Source organism: Pagrus pagrus, assembly GCF_965226575.1.
Source record: "Pagrus pagrus genome assembly, chromosome: 7".
NCBI classification, from domain to species: domain Eukaryota; kingdom Metazoa; phylum Chordata; class Actinopteri; order Spariformes; family Sparidae; genus Pagrus; species Pagrus pagrus.
In genome coordinates, this window is record NC_140191.1 from 30,496,783 (window position 1) to 30,520,310 (window position 23,528).

The 23,528-nt window shown below is 40.7% G+C and overlaps 1 protein-coding gene across 2 annotated transcripts in view; it reads right to left on the reverse strand.

The window, feature by feature from the left end:
- Positions 1-23,528, reverse strand: part of dyrk1b (dual-specificity tyrosine-(Y)-phosphorylation regulated kinase 1B) — a 75,439-nt gene that overhangs the window by 39,937 nt on the left and 11,974 nt on the right. The window contains exon 1 of one of the 2 annotated variants that reach the window (XM_084358468.1): positions 3,257-5,204. The exons of the other annotated variant lie outside the window; for it this stretch is intronic. Within the exon in view, the coding sequence (XP_084214594.1) occupies positions 3,257-3,359 (103 nt within the window). The 5' untranslated portion in view covers positions 3,360-5,204. Of the gene's footprint in view, positions 1-3,256; positions 5,205-23,528 lie in introns of those variants that run through there. 2 annotated transcript variants of the gene reach the window in all.

Consider the following 23,528-nt stretch of genomic DNA (forward strand, 5'->3'; position numbering starts at 1 on the left):
ATAACTAATAATGAATATAACTTAATACCTGTTGAGCCACCACAGACCAAAGACAATAACAGCTTGGGTTTACCCAAAGGGAGCAGTTAGTCTGAGGTGTCACTTTGTGTAGATGCTAGCAAAGCAGTTACTTTATGCGACATAAAAATAAACAGTGCAGAAACTTCAGATAGATTGGAGCACCATATTTAAGTATATATCTTTACCCGTTATATTTACAGCTGAAAATGACAACAGAAATACACAAGTCTGCAGATTTCACATATCTCCACAGTGCTAATCAATGGCCAGTTTTCTATCCGGAAGTGACTGTTATTGTGAAGGTGATTCGGCCTAGAGACGTTGTATATTTTGTCAGAGGAGATACCCCATATAAAGCACCCCCAACTTGCCAGTGATGAAAGTGTTAAGATATATACGAGATATAGTTTGAGACAATACCATTTATACTGATATAGTGTGAAGTTGCACTGAATAACCTGTTTCTTCTGTAAAGCCATGCCAGTCTGTCTCTCTCCTCTCTCACAGTCTATGAAAGCTCCGCCTCACTCACTCACTCACAAGTTGTCCTGCAACACAGAGCTGCTTCTCTGTTTACTCAGTCTGTTAATTAGTCTATAGTCTATAGACACACACAGGTCTGTATGTTGCACATGCGATACAAAAATCTGTCTGTGACATGATTGAAATGACCTGTGAGATACAGCGTAGCCTTGCATGTGTGTGAGAAACAGCTGCTTGGTTGTGTGTGAGGTGAATCATAGCACATTGTTGCTTAAACTTGTTAAAGTCTCTCCTGCAAACCCTAACGAGGACCAGGAGAGGGTGGTGTAAGGCAATGTGCCTTTAAAAACGGTCCTGTCCTCTAATAAGTATCGTATAGATATCAGCAACGACATTTCAGTACAACTCCTCAGTGGTCATACAAATAATAACACCGGTGCACAACAAATGACAGACGACTCAAACACACAAAGTGGTGTGTTGTATTATTTCTAACGGCCCGTGTCGGCCACCCTGATCGTTTACATGCTTGGTTTCAAGACAGGCCAGTTCTTCCTTGTACCTTTTTTGTTGTCAGAGAATGGATGTCAACAATTAAGTGTTAATTACCACTAGTCTTAACAGTCCACATCATGTCTACCTTCCACTTCATGCTCTGTGCAAGCTAGAGAGGCAGGACATTAATAACTGTTTGAATGACTTCACTCATGGCACGAGAATTTATTTTACCACAACAGCAACTGTAATCGATTTGAAAAATTTTAGAATTAGTGCGAACAGCAGCAACACTAATTACTGTATAACAGGTTACATTTGTTGTCATTTAGTCCATATTTAGACAGTTCACTTCAGCTTTTTGCCTCAAAGCATGCTAGGAAACTCCGCCCACAAAAACCCCTAATACACAACATACAGACACAAAACCAATGTTTTTTTTCATTACATCAGCCAGCCTGGCGCTACTCGGTTTGACTTGGCACATCAGCTGGGATTTGCATTTCCATGACAACAGAGCTACCTGCGCCAAGGTGTGTCTTTAACTGGTGACGTGCTTGTCTTGTGTAGTGGTCAGAGAAGTGGATGTGGAAAGTTCAATTTCCCATAATTCCTCACAACTTAACACGACACATAAGGTTTGAGTGGTAGAGCAAGAGTGAGTGAGCGAGCGGTGAGTGTGTGACGTGCAGCACAGTGGCTGGAGAAGGAGGACAGTTAGCAGTAGCATCAATGTACAGTGAAGGCCCATGAGCTGCTTCATTACTGCTGGTGAAAGTGAAGTGGGGAAGCACAAACAACTTGGACCAAGGAGGAAAACAAACATCTCCCCTGTTCTCTCGACTGCAGTCTGGACACACAGCAGGAAAAGGCTAACACACAAGATTCAGTAAGAAGCTATGAAACTACTGAGAGCCTTTAAAAACACCTTCCTCTCAGATCTCCTGCTCCAACATGAGTTAAGTCTCACAACACGCTTGTTTGAGGGGGGTGAGCAGGGGTTGGCTGCATTTGCGAGACATCATTGCAGCCCACTTGGAGGCAGGGCGGGCGCACCTTGGCCATACTCCAGAGAATGTCCATCCCGGGCACGGCACGGCACAGCTCAACTTGGCATAGTAAAACTGGCGATGGAAAAGCAAATCGGCGCAGCCAGAAGTGCCAGTGGAAAAGCCCCACAAGTGTGGAATTAAGTCCAGTTATGTGAGACTACCGTCCGGTACATGTCTGACAGCCTCGCCAGGGGCTGACACAGTCCGCGGAAGTTCATAGAGTCAATTGAGCGGCAGTTTGGAAAGCATGTTATTATGCTTGTATTTCACATCATTTTTAAAATAATTAACCTGTTAGTTACCGAGCAATGGGTGACGGCTTTTGAAAAGCAAAATTAACTGATAGTGGCATCCCACGTTCAGGGGGAGTCAAACAGAGCTGAAGGGATTCTGTATAAACTTGTGTTTGGCAATGTTGAGGAGCGAGCTAGCTTCCTCTTGGTTTCTGTCACAAACAGTGTAGACTGTGGATGGTCCATGACAGCCAATGATCACCTGGCCAGCAGAGCTTCTGACAGGCTCGCTGTGGCACTTTGAGGTAACACAAACGAAAGTTGTTCTGGACATGGTGAAGTGTTTGGGTTTTTATGACAGAGTTAACCCACATGTTAACAACCCATTTAAAATGGACTTGCAGACCCCTCTGGACAGTGGCCCACCTTGGAAACCACTGACACAGACTAACAAAGAAACAAAGATATCTAACACGTGTGTAGTGGTCAAACTTGATAACGGTCAAACCCTGATGGTTCAGAACAGACGGCCTCCTCACAACCTGTCTCTCAGCTCAGTGTCAGCACACTGCTGCTTCCCGATGCACCTGAAACTTTAGGTCACACTAACAGGCATGGAGTGTGAGCCGATTCACACCCAGAGCAGCCAATCATCAGCCAGGACTCTGACCGTTGAGTTCAGGCTGAAACAACTGTTACACATCCATGCAATAAAAACTTCAACATTACCACTCATTGCCAACACATAATGAAGCTGACATACACACACACACCACCACTCTAACACATTATCTAAATACATACAAATCCAGACACAAAAATAATCATCATACAATAACTGACAGCAACAATAACACACTCATTCAAACAAGAGGAACAAGGAAAAGTTGCAGTTTTCATCAGTGGAAATGTGTGTGTGTGTGTGTGTGTGTGTGTGTGTGTGTGTGTGTGTGTGTGTGTGTGTACACTGACTCTTGTTCTTGCGCAACAGGCCAGAGGTGATCCAGGGTTCCGATTGGACCATCCTGCATGAGGGCACAGTCTTGTCCTCCACGGATGATGACGTGATCACCATGGAAATGCTTGGCAATTGTTCAATCCAGCAGGGAAATACTGTCAGTCAGAACAGTGTGACAGAGGCGTGGAGCTTGTGTGGAGTCAGGTAACTGTCATCAGACGTGTCTTCAATCCCAGAGTTCACTTCAACCGTTTACATCCAACTGAATCAATGAATCTTGAAATGGTGGGAAACCGACCAACCAATCGAAAGGCACCGACTTCTCTGGCTCTTTTTTAAAATTATTTTGTGACTGTGGTTTCTAAGGCAACCAACTGGTGAACAGGCAGCTTGTCTCTCTTAGTAAAAATATAAAGGATGTAATCTCTGTCCTCTGTGGAGTTACACTATAGATTTAGATCTTTCTACATATATAATCTGTTTCTCTGTGGGTCTAGGGAGCAGGGGGAAATATATTATTTGGTTAGTCAGGTTAACTTTTTGTTACATTGGTTTTGGCAGTTTCATGCATTCTTTCTGTGTGCTGGAGGCGTGTGCTGCTCCAGATCGCTGGTGACTGATATTTTAAGTAGTCAAAAGTAGGCCTTTGTTATCGTGTGTTAACAAGTAGCCACTCTGATCGACAGTTTGAGCTAAATGTCCAAGGGGTAAAGGCATAGACTCTTTATACGAGTAGTTCTTCAGACATCTTGGTAGTAATCCAGCACAGGGTTTATGTGATGAGTGTAGCTAGTATTCCCAGGTTCCAAGACTCCATGGTCAGTGTGGTTCCAAGAGTGCTCAGCACTTGTAATCAGTACAAGTTAATCCAATTTTCTTTTTCATCAAGACTATGTGTAAAAACAATAACTAGCAGTAAGTCAAGTCTGTGCTAACCAGGCTCGCCCAGCATACTGCCAGGTGGGCTGAGCGAGGTAGTGTGACAGAAGGGGTGGAAGAGAAGGAGGTGGAGGGGAGTTGGGTTTCCAGCTGCCTGGTTTTACCCCATCCCTTAGGCCAAAAATAGCTCCAATAACTGGCAGTGTGTGGGGAGACTTGTCACTGGACAGAGGACAGTGTAGAGTGATATTATCACCCAGGCTAATCCAGTGAAACACACAGCCCTCCACTGGCAACTTCACCCAGCCTTTACAGCCAGAGCTCCACGAACACACTCCGCTTCCTCCACCCGCCTACAGAACAAGGTGGCTGGCCTCTAACAGGGACGAGGAGCCCTCTCAGAAATCCAGACAGTACTGCAGTCCCAGTACACTGTACAGGATGGTTCTGGGACAGCACAAACACATGTAAACAAACCAATCCACCGCAACGTGTTGATTTGACAGAGTCCCACAGAAAGTTTCTCTGACTGGATATCCACACCAACAGGAGAGTGCGCAGGAACAGGGGGATGTAGCTTTACAGGCAGGGACTCTGCTCTCAGCTGCACACCTCCCTCCCTTCAGGGTCAAACTAGTATTATGGGTTAGATGCCAAATGTTTCCGCGTGTTGAAGAAATGACGTGACACAGGACGAGCCGCTGACGGCCTGCATTGTACTTCCAAAGTCGGATATTGTCTGGTTACCAAAGCGCCCCTTGGTCCAGGAAGTCACTGAGATAATCACACGACAGTCAAATCAAAAACAACATCTGAACCGCAGCAAAGCAAAACTTTCGATTCGTCTCGAGGAAAAGTGAAGAAACCAAATCCAGTGAAGTTCCTGAGCTTGCTGTCAAACGCCTCTGGTCGCCTCTTCTTCCGTCTGCTTCCGCCCTTTTCCCCCTCACATCGCTTTAGTCGTCCCTCTCAGAATCGACGGTGATTTTTTTATTCCTTCAAGATGGAAACCTTCATACGGGCGATTTCGACTCATGTTTCTCGCCCGTCTCCCTTCCCGAGCCTCACCGTTAGACGGAATCTGTGCTCCCCGCCCACACGGCTCCCCCACCCTGCCATAGGGACTATACCATGTGCCCGTGGCAGGGGTCGGAGTGGATGTGTCTGGCGCAGCATCACATAGTGCCCGTAAAAGCTGAACAGATACGCATACACAAAAACACACACGCAGACACACAAATCTCACATCAAGCAGCACTCAGACGCTGACTGATTTTATAAAACATTATCAACAAGTGAGCTAGCCGGACGGTAACCTTCCATCTGACCGCATTAGTCTGTTCCAAGCAGACCTCTCCCGTCCTGTCCATTTATAGTAACAGCGGGATATATATACTGGAACTTTATATACACGCATGCATAGACAACCTTTACTTAAACCCTTCAAACTATTTTATGGATAAAGCTCGACAACACGCTTTGAAACACACTTGTGACCACTTCCTCATTACTTTATTCAACTCGTCAGTCTGAAACTTGACAAAATAACATAAGATACAGTGAAAACATTTTCCAAAGGTTTAATTGTCAAGTAAATACAGTTATATGTTACAGATATATTATGGTCTGCTCATTATGCAGTGTTAATAGAGACCTGAGCCAGAGGTGTGGGGGGGGGGGGGGGGGGCGGCTACATTGATAAACGTCATTAAAAACATAGATTTTCAGTGGACGCAGACTGGAGACACAAACGTTGATTATGGCAGATTTTAGTATTATAACCTTCAACGTAACAGAGCTGTCCTGAAATGAGGTTTTATTATTGCGACCACAGAGCACACAAAGGCTTTGAGAAATGTTTCAACTTCTCTGTGCTGTGATAAACGCAGCTCTACCCTCACTCAGCAGGCACCCTCTGCGGGCTCTGTTGCTACCCGACGCTTCGGCAGCAGCGATGCAATTGGCTACATAAAGTCCCTTCCCCGGCTGTGACTGGGCAGCGCACGGATCAGTGGGAGGGGCGCTCGGCTTAGTTTCTCAGTGCCTCTTCAAACGGCGCGAGGCAGGAATGACGCGGAAATAGTTTGAAGATGTCAGGTAGAAATGTAAAGGGGGGGAGGAGAGTGGGGGAGGGAGGCAGGGAGGAGGTGGGGAGAGAGTGGGGGAGGAGATACAGCCGGGTAGCGAGCGGTGCAAAAGGCTTCCATAAGCACATGGTCACTGAGTGACTCTCCACAGCTGAGATGTGTGACTTCTTCTCACGAGCCAGCCAAAGCTAAAAGTTGTTACTGTTGCTATCCGAGCATTCCGGCTAAATCAGGCACAATGCTGCCTGGGAACAGCGCAGCACACACACATACACACATACATACACAGCGAGCAGCTCCTCAAATACAACCCAGTGCCATCAGACATGTTGGACACTTCTTTCTTTTCACTCATAGTTCACATTTTAATCTATGCACCTGTGAGTCAGTAATAAAACGTGATGGTGAAATACAAAGGAATGGTCTCCTGGATTCATTTTGGGGACAGGGTTAAAAAAGGTCCTCTCTTGCCCTGACTTGCCATGTACAGAATGTACAGAAGTATAATTTAGAAATCTGAAATGTATTTACTTTGGCAAACTGAGCAGGTGTAGTAACTGCACTCTGGCTTTATCATGTCCCTTTGACTCAGGCTTTTCTTGGTAATCTACTCAACCTCCAGGCTCCAGAAACTATGGTACTCCCACACACTGAGAAACAGCTGACACTGGTGTCAACTGGTCACAGCTAAAACAGGATAGCATGGCCTAATAACATGCTGTAATGATAGAGCCTGCATTAATATGAGCCCTGTCAAAAACTAGTAGCAAGTAACAGCAACACAGCAATGTATGCCAACATGCTAATCACACACAGATGTATCTACAGGTGAGCTGAATGCCAAGCTCAGGGTGACTGGGTCTGAGAGGGAGCCAGGGGTATGTCACACTCACACACACACACACACACACACACACACACTCTGTGTGATTGCCACCGTTGGGACTCCACTTTGATCCAAACAAAACTAAACTTGTGTGTTGAAAAGTTTAAATACAACACTGAGTGCAAATGCCAGTATATTCAATGGAAATGGTGGTCTGTGATCCACAACAGATGCTAATCTGACAACATGGCTTACGGAGAAAAGAATGGCTTGTACCCTAAACTAAACAAGGAAACTCAAAACACATGGAAAGTATGAATGAGGAGGTGTGAGTAGAAACTTTTATTAAACAAAAATGATCTCCCATTCATTGTAATAAAGAAATCGATTGCATCTCCACCTGCATCACAATTATCAGTCACAAAATACATTCCTCACATAAGAAATTAATGTAAAATATTCACATTTTGGTGTTTCGGAATCGTACATGTAGACTTTGGATAGCTCAGTGACTTTTTACAGGCTAAGGCTGCACATTTAATTTTAATATAATCACAATATCGCCAAGTGCAATATTCAAATCACAGGAATCTGCCATTTTTTGAGAAAAGGTAAAACGTGTGACAAATCAGTATTAAATGAAGTACTGTAGCGCTGCAGAGATTCCCTACTCCACAAATCTTGCTCCACAGATGTAAGAAAACAGGTTTGTTTATTAGAGATCCCAACAAATGTCACATTATCATGATTTTAATTGTTTTTCAGTGAAAATGAAAATTGTGTAATAATTCCCACTAATGATGAATCAAATAATCAATCCAATATCTGTCAAAATAAGATGTGCTAATCTTCTTATTCAACTCAACTGCAGTTAACGCAAGAATGTGCAGAAAACTTTAGCACCATAGGCATTGTACATGTACATGTACATGTACATGAACTAGCACTAACACAATAAGAAAGACTCATTTTGTAAGTAGTTCTTCTATCTAATAGACTTTATGGCCTTATGGCAGTGCCTGCTACATCAAGATTAAACATTCTGAATTTGGTGATTTCATGACATAAATGTGCAAATTAGACAAGAAAGTGCAATGCTGGCACTGTTTCCGTTTTTCACCAAATCACATGGAATATACACAATGTGAACAAATGAATTATTTTGTGCACATAACAGTCTATAAAGCAGCACTCCTGAACAGTTGCAGTGTATTGAGGTGCTACACAAAAAGCTGTGACCTAGAACTGTGTCTGTGCACACTTTGCATTTGAAGACAATTTGACACATTGCTCGCACACAAAACAGGCCATTTGTGCATGCACACTAACTTTATGTCAAGTGTATTTCTCCATGGGCAGGCATGTCATCACATACACAATCAACAGGACACAAGAAGGTAGCTGGACACAGGAAAACAAGGAGACATCACTTCACTCTCCTGTTCATTAGCCTACTGTGTAGCACTGAGCATTACTACTCTCCCTGCTATTCATAGCCAACAATTATTTCAGCTCCACATTTACATACAATGAGCAATAGGTGAACAAGTGTGCGCGTGTGTGTGTGTGTGTTCTGGGGATGACAGGACATTCATATTGTACCAAGACACCACAGCTGACCTACCCAACCGGCCTGTGCTTTCTCTACTCGCTTGTAGGAGGGTTTGTTCACTACAATGATTTGAACGCATTTCAACTAAAAACTACTAGTGATAGTTTTTGAGATATATGCATAACAGACAAACACTGACTGAAAATAAAATAAAGTGCAACCTGTCTATCTAAAAATCAATGAACTAATATTTTGGAACCTATCGAATGCCTTTATAAGATCATGTTGACTCAATGCCCTGTACAGAAATCTGAAGAGTTACCAGTTTCACAGCATGACAGAAATTCTTTCAAATCATAGAATGGGATTTATATTGAAAAGGAACATGTTTTAATGACAACATTAAAATTTTATTTGGATAGTATTTACTTTGACAACTGTAATTTACGTTAATAAATGAATGCACATTGACAAATGTAATTAAAGCTATTATGTGCAGAATGCTGTCACAACATAAATCAGTATTTAAATGTTTTTTTGTTGTGCCTTTACATTTTGTAGCAGTTCTCATACAACAGCTGTTAAAATGTTTTTATTAAAGATGTTTTTTATCTCTTCAGATATCCTTGTTTGATTTTGGTATTTGATTTTTAAAAAACTAAATAGCTTTAACAGCTTTAAAACCTCATTGAAGCTTTCATTGTGCTTCAGCTTTGTTAGGTGGTGATACAGCACATTGCACTGGCAGAGAGCAGCCTCTGAAATGAGCTGTGGAATCAGATACAGGACTTTCCTTCTCTGTCTGTTGATAGTGCTGAAATGCTAAAACGTGCTACGGCTATATTACTAAATAAGTGAACAAACCTTAGTAATTCCCTTCAAAGAGTTACTGACTGGCTTCCACTAAATTACGTTCAGCTGTACTAACGACCAGACAGCGGAGATTACAACAGCAGTGCAAGGAGGCAAGCAGACTCTGAGACTCACGTGCCTTGCAGCAAAATTCCACCCGGCAACTATACACTGTACCATGGCAACAGCCCTGCCATTGGTCCCCGGTGCGTTTTCAAATGACCAATGGGATGGCCAGCCGCGGGTGATGCTTGTTGCTAGGTAAACATGATGCAGAGGAAAGATAGAGGAGCAGAATTACCATGCTGCTACTGCAGGGTGCTTTCAGCAAGGAGTGGAGGAGCACTTCACACTCGGAGATACCCTTCTCACTTGGCGGTGCCAGAGAGACAAAAACAAAAAGAAGCAGGAATGATACAGGCAGAGAGGAATAAAATACAAGGCTGCTTTAAAGCCAGAGGGAACGCTGCTGCACAAAGGCCATTTATGTACTTTCCATTAACTAAAGTTACGTTTAAAATCAAATCAGCAATTCATGTGCTACTACATTCTTCGACCAAAATGTAATGATGATTAATTGACAAGCACAGTTTCGGTTAAAAAATAATGCAAAATGCTGAATCCACAACACAACTGATGAACCAAGGTTCAAAAATAGTAACCTACTCATGTAAATACATAAAATAAACGTAGCATAAACAAGGACACAAAATGGTTGAAATAATCTCATGTAAAAGGATCATCACAAAATAAATAATTAAAACCATCAGCCTGGTAGACATCATACACAGTTCACTATATGGTGACTGTATTACCATGGACACTCATTTGTAGCTTTGTTTGTAATGGTAATAGTTACTTCATTGTCCCTGTCTAAAATCCCACTAACATGCTATGTAGCACAACGTAGTAGTAACCTTAGTATGTGAAATGCATAGTTATTATAGAGAAATATCACAGTATGCCAGCACTGGACACACTGCTGGCATAGATATCCCACAATGCAATGCAGTAGTAATGACAACAACAACATCATAACACACAATGGAAGACAGTGACCAATAACCGTAAGGTCTGAATTTGCTAGTTCATTAGTTAATCAAACTGTCACATCATTCTCTGCAGATGAACTGTTGTGGTTGAAATGTTAAAGGTGCAATATGTAAAAAACTGTAGTTGAAAACATTAACAGGAAACACTCAAACTATCAACACAATGTGAAGAAATAACAGTTTTGACATTATGTACTGTGTTGCTGAGATATGTACCGTAGTTAGCATGCTAACCAGCTAGCCCCAATCCATCCTGGTCCAAAGCTCCTGTGGTAAACACCAACACTCTCCCTGTACTCCATACCCTCAGCCTCGACTGCTAGCTGCATGGCTAACTGAGCTAACTAGCTAACTGTGGCAACAGTAATGAGCAGTTCGTTGTTCTGGTGATATGCTGCCCCCTATTTGTTTTTAGTATGAATTCAACATGATGCCACCTCTTACATATTGCACCTTTAACTGAGTTAACTACGGAGCTAGCTAACATTAAATATGAGGCTAGCGTCAGTAACGTTTACATCATAAAGGAGAGGGGATAGAGGCACAGTCTAACTTACCCTCCATTACATGCTGGATCTCAGGAAGTGACATGATAATTATATGCTGAGCAGGGCATCTTAAAGGATACATACCACAAAAGTATTTATACATATACACATATTGAGTTTGTAGTGCAAAGTAAGTAGATTTGCACACAGCGCTTGGGTCTAATTATTGTTTAGGTAAGAAAATGATTCTGGATTTAAGGCAAGGCAAGGCAAGGCAAGGCAAGTTTATTTGTATAGCACAATTCAGACACAAGGCAACTCAAAGTGCTTTACAGGCGCATGCAATTAGGTTAGGATATGATCATGTTAGGATATGATCATGTTTTGATGATCATGTTTAAGACAGACAAAAAACTATTCAATATTTTGTTTCAATGGTAGGCTTCATTTGTTCTAGATCCTGCCAGAATAGCACCTCCCAGATCAGGACCTGCACCTGTTGGATTGGATGTAGCACCTCCTTTGTCACTATCAGAATCTGGTGTGTAATATTAAATGTTAAATATTCTGTCGTTCATTCTTCCCATTGAGGTTACTCATGAATCGCTTGGTTGCCTTTTTTAGATGCATTTTAGATCTGATTTTGACGAGGGAGCATGGGGTTTCAACATTCGTACGCGTGACATCAATGGATCTTTTAACACCACCTCAAGACTTCTCCAGCTGTGTTTGGCAACAAAACTGGGTCTTTTTAACTGAACCTCTGGACATCTGTTGCCATATTTGTGGCAACCAAAGCAGGTATGTTAAGCCAAAACATGATCATATCCTAACCCTAACCACAAGGTTTTTGTAAAAAAACCTAACCAGATCATAAGCACAGCACTGTGGCAACATAAAATAGAAAACAGAACTTAAAGAAATGTAAAGCTTCAGCAGAACTGTGGTTTGCAGAAACTTTCTGCCAACATTTATTCTGGTGATCAGGTTGAAAATTCTACTGACGGTTTAGTCAGGTCTCGAGGTCTCATTTAAAATATCTAGTACTTTCATGCTTACAAATGTGGAAAGTCAGTCTGAAACTGTGGTCACTGGCCTGACAGCCCTTCTATATGGCCGCACTCAGCCACCATCCCCTCCACCTCCCGATAGAAAGTCAATTCATAAACGTGTGATGTGATTGTGTGCAAATGTCAATATGTCAATATGACACGTACAAATATGAATAGATTTAAGCTGCCCCTGGACTTTTGATGGATAAATGTGAAAGATTTGTTTTGCTGCAGCAAGTACACTACCGATAGATGAAAGTATAAATAAATAAATACATGTGTGAATAAAAATGAATAAGTAATAAATAAAGGCATAAAGGAATGAAAAAGTATACAAAATTGTAAATATGGAAATAAATATACAAATGCTATCATTTATATATTCAATGTGTGATTTTGTTTGTGGTTAATTTACTTACGGTGGGAATTAAGCATTATATTATTATTTTTTTTATTCCATTATTTAGGAATTCTATTATATAATTATGCATTTGTTAAGAATTAAATTACATAATTATTATGTCACTGATTTAAGCATTTTATTATATAATTATGTATGTACTGTATTTATACATATATTTAGTTTTGGCCCTTAAAACCCGACATAGCCAGAACATCACCCTCAGTGAACTGCCCATGATTCTTCTTCTTCCTCCACATGAATTGCATTTTTGAGGGGCTAAAGGTGCTTGATAACTAATACAATTTTCACACTTGTCAGAAGTGGTGAAAAAAAATAAAAAATGATGGGACGTGTGAATGGATTTAGCAAAATAATAGCGCCCCCTAAAGAAAAGCTTTCCTGGCAAGTTTTCACCTAGATGTATGTAAGTCCATAGGCATGTGTATCATATCTAGATCTACAAAAGAGCCTCTTGATTCCATGACCCAAACCCAACACGAAGTCAGCTATTTTGAAATTAGTGCTAATTGTTTTGCCATTCACACACGCTGTACTTTAACAAATTCCTCCCACAGATTTAAACTGATTGACTTCAAATTTGGTGTGTCCAATCTAAATCTTTTTCGATGCTAAATAGCAAAGCTTGCAAGTTTTTGAATAGTGTTGCCATGAAACAGGAAGTTGTTGTATCCAAGCGTTTACTGGCAGACAGCTACTGGAGCTGACTTTACTGGAGCACTGGAGAAGACCACTGTGGGCAGCTTCTGGAGGAATAAACACAGAGTTTGTGATTTTAACTTTCGGGATTAAAAGTGGATGTAAGGAGCCAAAATCCACTGTCCTGTACTGTAACTCTCATCTATTGAATTCTGAATGCAGGGGACATATTCTTTACTTTATGAGTGTACAGAAAAGAGATGGGCAAAAGAAAAGACACTGCAGGATAACAGAAATAGTCTGGTGGGTGCAAGCTTTGGTCTGACTGAACACTAACACAGACACACATGCCCCCTCAGTGAAGGTTGTTGCTTGCTTCAACTCCACCCAGGCTCCACCTCTTTGCTCATTTATGATTAGGCAGGGTTTAGGAAGAGGCACTGACAAGATGGCGATGGCCGGTACCACAGACTAAGAGCTTCATTTTGGTTCTTCAAAAAACCTCTGGCTGACGTCACGGTGGCTATGTCCAGTCAGTTGTTGTAACTTAACTGTATATTCTTAAATATGCCCCAAATTTCAAGTTTGATAAGAGTCCGCGCCTGAAGACATATACATGTTAATATTCAGTAAAAAATGTTGTGCTACCTACAGGCAACAGAAAAAGACATTCTTTATAAGTTGATGTACTCCTCTTAGCCATGAGAAAAGCCTGTAGACTTTGATAATGCATTATTGTGGGTTTCCACAGATTGGCACTGCCATGGTGGCACAGCGAATTTCAATATTATGCCATGAAACAGGAAGTTGTTGCTGAGGGGCGACAGATTCTTGATACATCAGTTGATTGGGTGAGAGGACATCCTGTGTTTGTTTGTTTTGGCCAATAACAGATTAGCATGAAAAAAGACAAAGTACATTAAATTGATATAAGAGATCCTTAAGGAGGACAGCAGGATCCCTGCACCACCACTTCACACCATGTTGTTACATTAAAACCTGGATACAGTGTTGGTTGCACTAGAGACTTCTACCGACCGAGCTAGCTAACTTCCAGTTTAGTGCCCAATCAACTTGAATGGGGATAAAATAATTTGATCGTGTTTTACAGACACTTCTTTCACAATGTAAGCTTATGGTATGTGTATTATCACGTGGTGTTGTAATCACACAGTTTGGCCACTACGAAAACTGGTTTCAAAGCTCTTCCTGGGGGCTTGCTTCACACAGGCTGCGCTTTCCCCACCTGCCAGCACTGGACTGCAGGCTGTTGTTCAAGCATCTGAATCATAATTTCAATAAAGAGGAAACTTATTTTATAAATGATACTGAGATTTTGTAATATATAACTATATATATATAACAATATATAGACTAAAAGTTTAAAGGATTAAACTTATATAAGTTTTGAATGTTCTGCATGTCATTGCAGGATTCAGGTGCACAATAAGAAAAACCTGATTTTTGAAGTCCTGTAGAAGCAGCCAGCACCTGCAATCTCATCCAACCATTCGAGCCTGTTCCATTAAGGCCCAGCCCACATTAACAGACAGCAACAAAGTGATGTAAGGGGGTAAAAAAAGACAGTAAGGGCCTTATAAATAAATAAAAGCCAATCTATTATGCCGTACAGATGGGCTTTAGAGTTGCAGCTGAAGCATGCATGTATGGATGTCAACATAGTCCAAAACCCAATACAAAAGTTGCCTCAATCTTTCTACAATGCTGAGGAAACCATGCTTTATATGATATTTAAAAGTTCATTCTTCATCAGTACTCGCAACTCTTTCAGATCATGAGATGATAGTTGATATTTTCAGGTCTGGTGAGCTCTACAGAACTTTATAGATTCTTTCAGCTCATGTTTTGGTTTAATGGACACAGCTTTGTTGAACTGGTTCAGCCTCACTGTTTCAATGATTAACAAAGAAAATAAAGAGGAAAAATACATTCTTGATTTTATCAGTAGAAACTAAAGTGAAGGGCAGTCTGAGCGTCGTGTGACAACACATTATTAAATGATTCAACATACAGAAGAGGTGGCTGAAGGTTGAATACATACATATACTTTGCAGAGAGCTCATTCTTAGAGAGTAGTAGTCATTTTGTAAAAGGAAAAATATCACCTAAAATGTATTTTCAGCAGTGACTGAGGCGTACAAGGCATTGGGTCTGGCTGGCCCTCTACTGGACTTGTATGTTACATAGACAGCTTGTATGTAAACAATAGTAACAGTCACAGTAGTATTTAATTAATTATATTAATATAAATCTAGTTATTATGAGTGATATATGTCTACAATATTACTGTACATGGTGTCTCAGCTGCCACTGATCAGAACAGACTTCAGTGCACTGCCACCAACAGCTAGAAGCTGACATTTTTATTAAGAATATGATGATCAGAATTCTATTGACTTAAATATTCATGAAGCTTCCTCAAACTAACTAAAACTAAGCCTCCTAGTGGGGAAATTCTAAGAAAATTATTTGAATGATGACGTTTTCTAAGAATTTTCCCTTAAAGTTAAGTCTAGATCTTAGTACAGATAAAAGTAATGTACAAAGAGAGTTCTGAAGGGAAACAAACTATTAGGAGTAGGCTTTTAAGAGCCTTGGGAGTTTCTTAAGCAGAGAAGAAAATGGTGGAAAGACAAAGAAGTACGCTGAATGACAGTGAGTTAATGGACCGCACAGTTTAGATCATGCACAGTTAATTTGTGGTCGACCTTGCCATCAACACAATAAAAATTAAAGTGATCACAACACTGAGATATTTGCAACTGTATAAATATAAAAGTGCAGTGGTGATGACTTCGGCCTGTCACAACCTTCAGCAGTGATCACACAAACAGTTACAGGGGTTCACCACCCCCCTCTCCCCTCGCCTTACACTGCAACATATCACACTCCTCAATGGTGCACAAAACCATAGGGGCAATCTGCTACACTATATTCTCCAATGCCTGCCTCTTGTACTGTGCTCTAACACCCCTTTACAAATTGTTACTTCAACAAATAGATGAAGTAGGCCCTCTGAAATGACCAGCATGGTAGTAAATAAATAAAACAACTATGAGCATGTGAAGAGTCTGCTGAACAAGTCAACCTGTGTCTTCAAACACTTTGTCTTTTTAAAGTCTGGCTTAGAGATGTTCATTATAACACCATGTCTTCATATAGACTCAATTCAGGCCTGTCATTCCCACTGTCCATTCTATGCTCATAATTACCATGAGTGCATTTTAACTTCTTTTTGTTTTTTTTTGATCAACCAATCACAGCTTTTAAAAGAATGGGTCACACCTAGCAACAGGGTCAGTTGCTCGAATAAGTTTCCTAAATCTTTCTTGAGCTAGGAGCTGAAGGTAGGAGCTCTCTGAGAGCTCTGGCAGAATGTTCATGAAAACAGTCCCTGTTCTTCCAAAAAATCCTTGACCTTTAAATACTGCCTACTTCCTTGTCAAAGAAATATATAATTTGGAACAAAAATATGCAAGAACCAAAATCTTCATCCAACACAGCCACTGCTCACTTCACCCCAATCCAACCATGCGTCCAACACGTCCTACTTCAGCTGAAGTCAAGACTGGTGGGATCCAGCTTGGTTCTAAGTTTTGCTGACACTCAAATATTTAGGTAATCAAGTGTCATGTTCAACTAAATTAATGGGATTTTAAAAACATTTTGTAGTGTTGGTAAGGTCATAAACAGGTGACCCTAGTGAGGGAAATTAACCCTTTCACTGAGAATGAATTTGTGCACCGATTGTTGCTATGTTTTACATGTATTTAGTCCAACTACTTTCTGTACTAGAAAACACAACACAACACAAATGAGTCTGAACACAGACACACACAAGATCATTCAGTACCAACACATTATAAAAGAACAAAAACTGTGTCTGAGTCCAACAACAAGTCACGTTCATTAAAGCTGAGACCTGGTGCCAACATTAGCTTTATCCCTGTTATAGCAAAAGGGTTTAATTGGGTCACTGATCTGCTGTTACAGCTGGTCCATATGAGCCTACACAGCTTTGGTCCAGCTGTAGTCAAGACTGGAATAACACATGTACACACACAGTGCATACATATACAGGCACAGTTGCCAGGCGAGACATAGTCAGGTTCAGTGTAAGACCCAGAAATAGAGTCCCAGTAAGGACAGGTGGAGGGGCCATTCGCACACTCCCCTCGTCCAAATTACCAACACACATACTGTGAGAGAAAGACTGACAGACCTGAAGTGAGACAAATAAAGCCAAACAAGCTAAGGGGCTCGACCAGAAAGTCAGGACTGCCACCTATTAGTCACATTTTGCCCCCATCTTTGGAGACATTGCAGCAAAACTCCGAACGGCAGTGCAGCTGGCAAATAAATGATTTTATCTTTAAGGTAAAAGTAAAGTTAGTAAAGCAACACTATTAGCAAACTTTTAAAGTCACCCTGGTCTTCAAATACAGACACTGGCATGGCTTTACAGAAGAAATGGCTTATGTAACACAACATCAAACTATATCTTGTTTGGAAATATATTCATATACACTATGCTCAAAAGTTTGGGGTCACCCAAAAACTTTCGTGTTGTCCATTTTGTCCTTCAAATTTTGCTATCATCAAAGAATCCTCCAAGTCTTTACCATCCTAGCTGTCAGTTTGTTGAGGTTATCTGAAGAAATGTCACTCCTAGTTTCTGAAGCACCTTCCACAGGTTGGATTGGCTTGATGGCCACTTCTAACGTACCATATGGTCGGTGGAGCTGCTCTCACAGCAGCTCAATAGGTCTGGTGACTGCAGTGGCATAATATGAAGAAAAAACAATACGAATCATGAAATGGCAATATTCTAGCCTGACTTCACACTGTCATTCTCAGTTACAACTAGGGTTGGGTACCGAACTCTGTACTTTTAAGGATACCAACCGAATTACATTGGTACTACCGAGTAACATTATTTCATATTAAATCATTCGGTGCCAAATTTCAGTACCTGAGAACGCATCTGTACAGTAACATTATAGAAAGATAGACAGAGTGAGACGTCTCCTCAAAACTGAGCGACTGATTCCTTACCAACATGCTGTTTAGTTTACTTAAACACTATTTTAATTAGTATGAAACCAGTAGTATGTGAACTGCAAACTATCTACGAGGAAATAGTAAAATGGACTTTATTTGATTCCGGGATCGATAATATAACAAGAGCTTAGCCTGCTACCTCGATTCTACCACATAATGGGAACGCACTGACAGAGGTTAGCACCGCAACCTCGATAAAAGTATATAAAGTTTTAATATAATATAATTAAACATAAGTTTTAATTCATATACTTCACATAAAATGACATGTGTGCTTATATTTACAGGCATGTACAGTATTTCATATGCATTCGAAACTAAATTACAAATGCTGACTTCACATTGTTACCTAACTCAATCTATAGCCCTTTACACACAAACTCCGCACAATTGCAGTAACGAAGGCTCACCTTTACACGCCTTTGTTTGTTCACACTGAACCACGCAGCGCCAGCGTAAAGCTGCTCCAGTGTGTCATTTCATACAGCATGCCGGAACCAAAAGACGTCATCACGTTGCGATCTGTGTGTTTTTTTTTTGTGTTTCCACCTGTTCCACCCATCTAAAAATGCCTCAGCAGACTGTTATCATCATATGGATGCTGTTGTAATGTAGTTGTGATTGAGATCCTGACCCACCATGCATCGTGGAAAGTGACAAAGAGAAGTTTTTTACTATAATGTTTTCAGGGGGGAAGTTTGCTTGGTGTATACGTTGCCAGAGACAATAACTACAACAACACAATAGTGGAAGGTGACAAGGACACGGTGAGTTAAAGTTGTTTCCTCTAAATTGCATCACATAATCACCGGCATCCAACTGTAAAATTGAATTGAATTAAAAAATAAATATAGCCTAGTGTAAAATAAATCCTTACCATCGATTTTAAATCGTGAATCTATTTTTGCTTTTATATTAAAGCAAAAAGGGGACTTATCAAATACCAATGCTAAATGCCAAGAAAATATTTGCGTTGCGTTACTTGCGCGCGTTTGATCGCTCTGTAATACATTTTTAATTGTGTCTACTTGCGCGAGCAAATAAAAGCAACTGTGAACCACATCAGTATGAACCCAAAACAAAGCCATTTCTCTGTGATCTGACCGCAATAAATGGATCAGAAGGATGTGGAAATAACAACATCACAATGCCATCTTGTAAAAATCCTGATTCATGCTTCATCAGGTCTGTCTGCCAGACGACAAGCAAACAACTTTTAAAATGCTTGTTCCCTGAATGGAGTTCGGATCCATAAGAGCTATACTGTGCTTCCAAACTTACCAGGTAGTCTGACCCACCGCAGCTCCTAATTTATCCTGTCTTGGTACGAGTAGATGTGTTATTGTACAGCTCTGGGTGCCCACAAACGGCCATGATTACTGATTATTATCCTCCTCCGTTGTTCATGAATGTCCGGGCATCAGCGATGTGTATGTCATGATGTCAGTGAGAACATCAACGGCAATAGGCTTTCGCGACACAGCGTCACGTGAAAATTTGGCTTGAGTTCAATATTTTCAACCCATGCGAATGTTCGATTGACCGTGAAAATTTGTGCCGTATCATTCGCGTCGCCCAGAGCAATTACAATTCGCTTGTAATCACGTTTTATCATGTTATCTTATCATTTGTATGTAATCTAGTCGTGCGAATAATTCATGTTGTGTTTGGTCTGAACACAGCTTCTGAGATTCTGAAATTCATGGACATTTTCAGGAGATTCAAGATTCATCTTTTCACTGAAATAGTAGATAGTATCATTTGTAACAAGTATTACATTTGAAAAAAATGCAAACTAGAAGTACACTTGATTAGTGGTCTCAGACTTTAAAGACAAAATCAAAAATTGCGGAATATCTCAAAAATAAAAAAAATGTAAGTGGTCTATGATGGGAGCGATGACACAAAATTTGATTTCATTAAAGCAACGGGACTAAATGCTAAAAACGAAAACCACACATTCCACGATCAATCATCTGCTCCACCTCCCTCAATATATAAGTTTGTTACTCTACCCACGAGACCCGATCTACCCACTTTTCCCCCCAAGGAGAGGAGCAGGGAGTGAGACGGTCCCTGATCACAGGCGAGAGGTGCCCCATGACCAGATTATCACAATTCATGCAACATACAGAGGATACACCCACATCATGCCTAAGAGACACAGCCTATAGCAAATGGATCTGCCGCTGTGCATTCAACCTGCGTTGGACCTGTTCATAGGAGTCAGCAGTCAGTATCCAGTCTGCAGGTCCAATATGTAACAGATGAACAGCAGTACTGTAGACTGACACAGGACGTACAAAGTTTTTGTTTCACATTGCACGCTACCTGTGGTCAGGTTGCTTCAGTTCTGCAGTGGGACTTGGTCAGCTGGTCCAGAGTTTGCTGCTCCACTAACTATCTGAGTGACTGCGTAGAAAGTTGAGTTCTACTTTTTTGTTCCATCATCATCACATTATTAACCTTCATTTTACTAACCTATCGTCACTGCAATCCACTGGTGGAAACCCTGAGATTTATTTCACAGCAGTAACAGTTACATTATGAATGCTCACCAGGGGTCTGTCTGACCCTCATGTCTGATACTTGGATTCAGTGGGACACTTAAAAACTTCCTTACCAGGAGTCTAATAATGGACCAATACATATAATGAAACCAATAACAACAAAATTAATCCTCCTCTTAGTCTATATCCCAGTAAGAAAAGAGAAAACACTATTTTTCAGTTTTAACACTATTTAAGCAAAGCTTAGTAGTTTTAGCCTAGTAGTCAACAACTGACCGTCTAATTTCCAGTGAAATAAGGGCTGCATTTTCAAATCAATACATAAAAGAGCTTTTGACAAATGTTTTTCTTCAAATGAAGTGTGTAATTTTAGAAAAATTTAAGACAAACTGTACCTTCAGTTTCCTTTTTTTTCTTCTTTCAACTCCATTTCACAGGTTTCAACCAACTTTATAACACACAATCTCAACACATGTTAGCAAGTGAACAGTCTTTTTCCCTTCTGTCCCACACCCCCACTTTCTCTGGTTTGTGTTTGTTTTGAATTGTGAATTAAAGCCTGAAAGTTTGAGAAGATAACGGTGACAGGCAGGTGAGAAGCAGAGAGGGAAAGAGATTGTTTATTGCAGCCTCAATCAGCAGATCAGGAGACGCTGTGTGTGTGTGTGTGTGTGTGTGTGTGTGTGTGTGTGTTATCCTGAGCAGGGTTCAAACTTACAACATTTGGATCTAAAAGGGGTTTTGTATCCCCAAAGAAAGTGACATACTGAGTGCACCACTGGAGAGACATGGATTTCTACACATCTTCTACAAAGTGAGGTAATGACATCACAGGTGTCAGACTGGGCTTTTTGGTCAATTTAAACTTAAAACCCATTAACAGTCAACTTGTTGGTGAGAAAAGTCTACATAAATAAATGTAAAGGTACATAAATAAATCACACATCATTCTGCTGGTTTCCTTTTACAGTTCAGTTCATCCAACAATGAGCAAAAAAAAAAAAAAAAAAAAAAAGGCCATGCAGTCGAATTACAAGCAAGATATTGAATATCACTACAGACTCACTGATCTGAACACGATCGGAAACACTTGATATCATCTGGAGATGTCTGTGTCAATGTTGGTAGCACTTGAATGAAGACTGTACAATGTTTTACATATCAAAAATATACAGTGACTCGTTATCCATTGCCCTGGTAACCCAGAAAATAGAGGAGAAGCTTGTTCAGGATGTGTCAGTCTATCCAGAACTGAAACACTCATAACAGAGACAGAAAAGTCCATTTGTAGGTGCAGATCGTCTGTATAGTGAGTGTTGCTGGTGGATGTGGTGCTTTCATCAGCCTACATGTTGGAAGTGTGTGTGGTCAGCCCTCTGTTACCATAGTGTTAGCAGCTGTCAATCAAAACCAACTTGCAGTGTTTTCTTCTCTCAGCGCACAAGCGCTTCATCCCGGTGCTTCTGAGCGCACCGCCATCTTTTAAAACCGCTATGTGGACTCGGGCAATCATACTGTTGCAGAGCACACATTAAACACTTAAAAACATCAAACTAAGCATGTTTCAGGATATTTGAAAACGTAACAAAGTATGATCACACACTTGACTGTCATTTGGCCATGATTGTAAATGAACTATGTTTCACACTTTCTGATAAGTGAAGGCAGATTGTTCCATGTGTGAGCTGCTCTAACTGAAAAGCTGACTGTCCAAAAGCAGTCCTCCTTGCAGGTATTATTCAATCCCCTCTCGCCACAGGTCGTCATCAGTCGTCTTCCGTTTTATAGAAGCACTAAGACGAACAGGAGCCAGGCCAACTTTACATTTGTAACCATCTTAATTTGTTTTTTAAATGTAACATTAGAATCTATTGTTATGCCAAGGTATTTGAAATCAGATACCACTGTCAGTGTTTCCCCTGCAACATTAATTTAATTAAATGATCTGTTGACCTCTTGGTGAGGAACATTCAAACTGCTTTCTTCATGAAGACAGAAAGTTATTAAGCCATTGTGTGACATAGGCAATCACTGCCCGCTGACGCCTGCCATCTTGCCACTTGCTCCTTCTCGCTCTCAAATACATACAAGTCACGTGATAGATGTTTATTAATTCAAGTATTATTGATTATTGATCAATTTTGCTAATGATAAATAAATTCTGTTACACTGCACAGAGCAGGTGCAGTAACAGCTGTTGCAACGGTCAGTGCTCAGATTCATTTCCTTCACTGTTCCTTTCATTTGAAATATTTTATAAATATTTACAATTTAAAGTGAACATCCCTTTTGGAGATCCCGTTTGGTTATTGGTCCCTGATTCCAGGATGGTGGCCCGTAATTACTTATATAGGCACATATAATATAATCCATATATTAATTGCTAATAACTAAACCTGCCCTACCAGTGTACCCAAAACATGTACATAAATGAGTTATGTCTGCGTACATTCTCATCTTAGCTGCATTGCATATAGCAAGTGTCAAAAGCTTTTATTAGATCTATGAATGTGGCCCCTTATCTAGTTTAGATTTCATATTGTCCAAGAGAGAGCAGTTAGCAGTTTCTGTTGAATGGTTCCATCTAAAACCAAAGTGCATGGGATGCAGTCGGAACGGGCCGTTGTTACGATGACTGTTCAGTTGTTCTGCTACATATTTTTCAATTACCTTTGACAAAGTCAGTACCATGTTAATTGGCCTGTAATTGCATCTGAGGGAGCGCCTGTTTTGTAGGTCTGTGTTTTTATAGCTGTCTTCCATGCTCTTTGAAAGACCCCGTCATTAATGGATCCATTGATAGCATTTGCTTATTGTACCAGACAGACACTCATTTAACCTTTAAG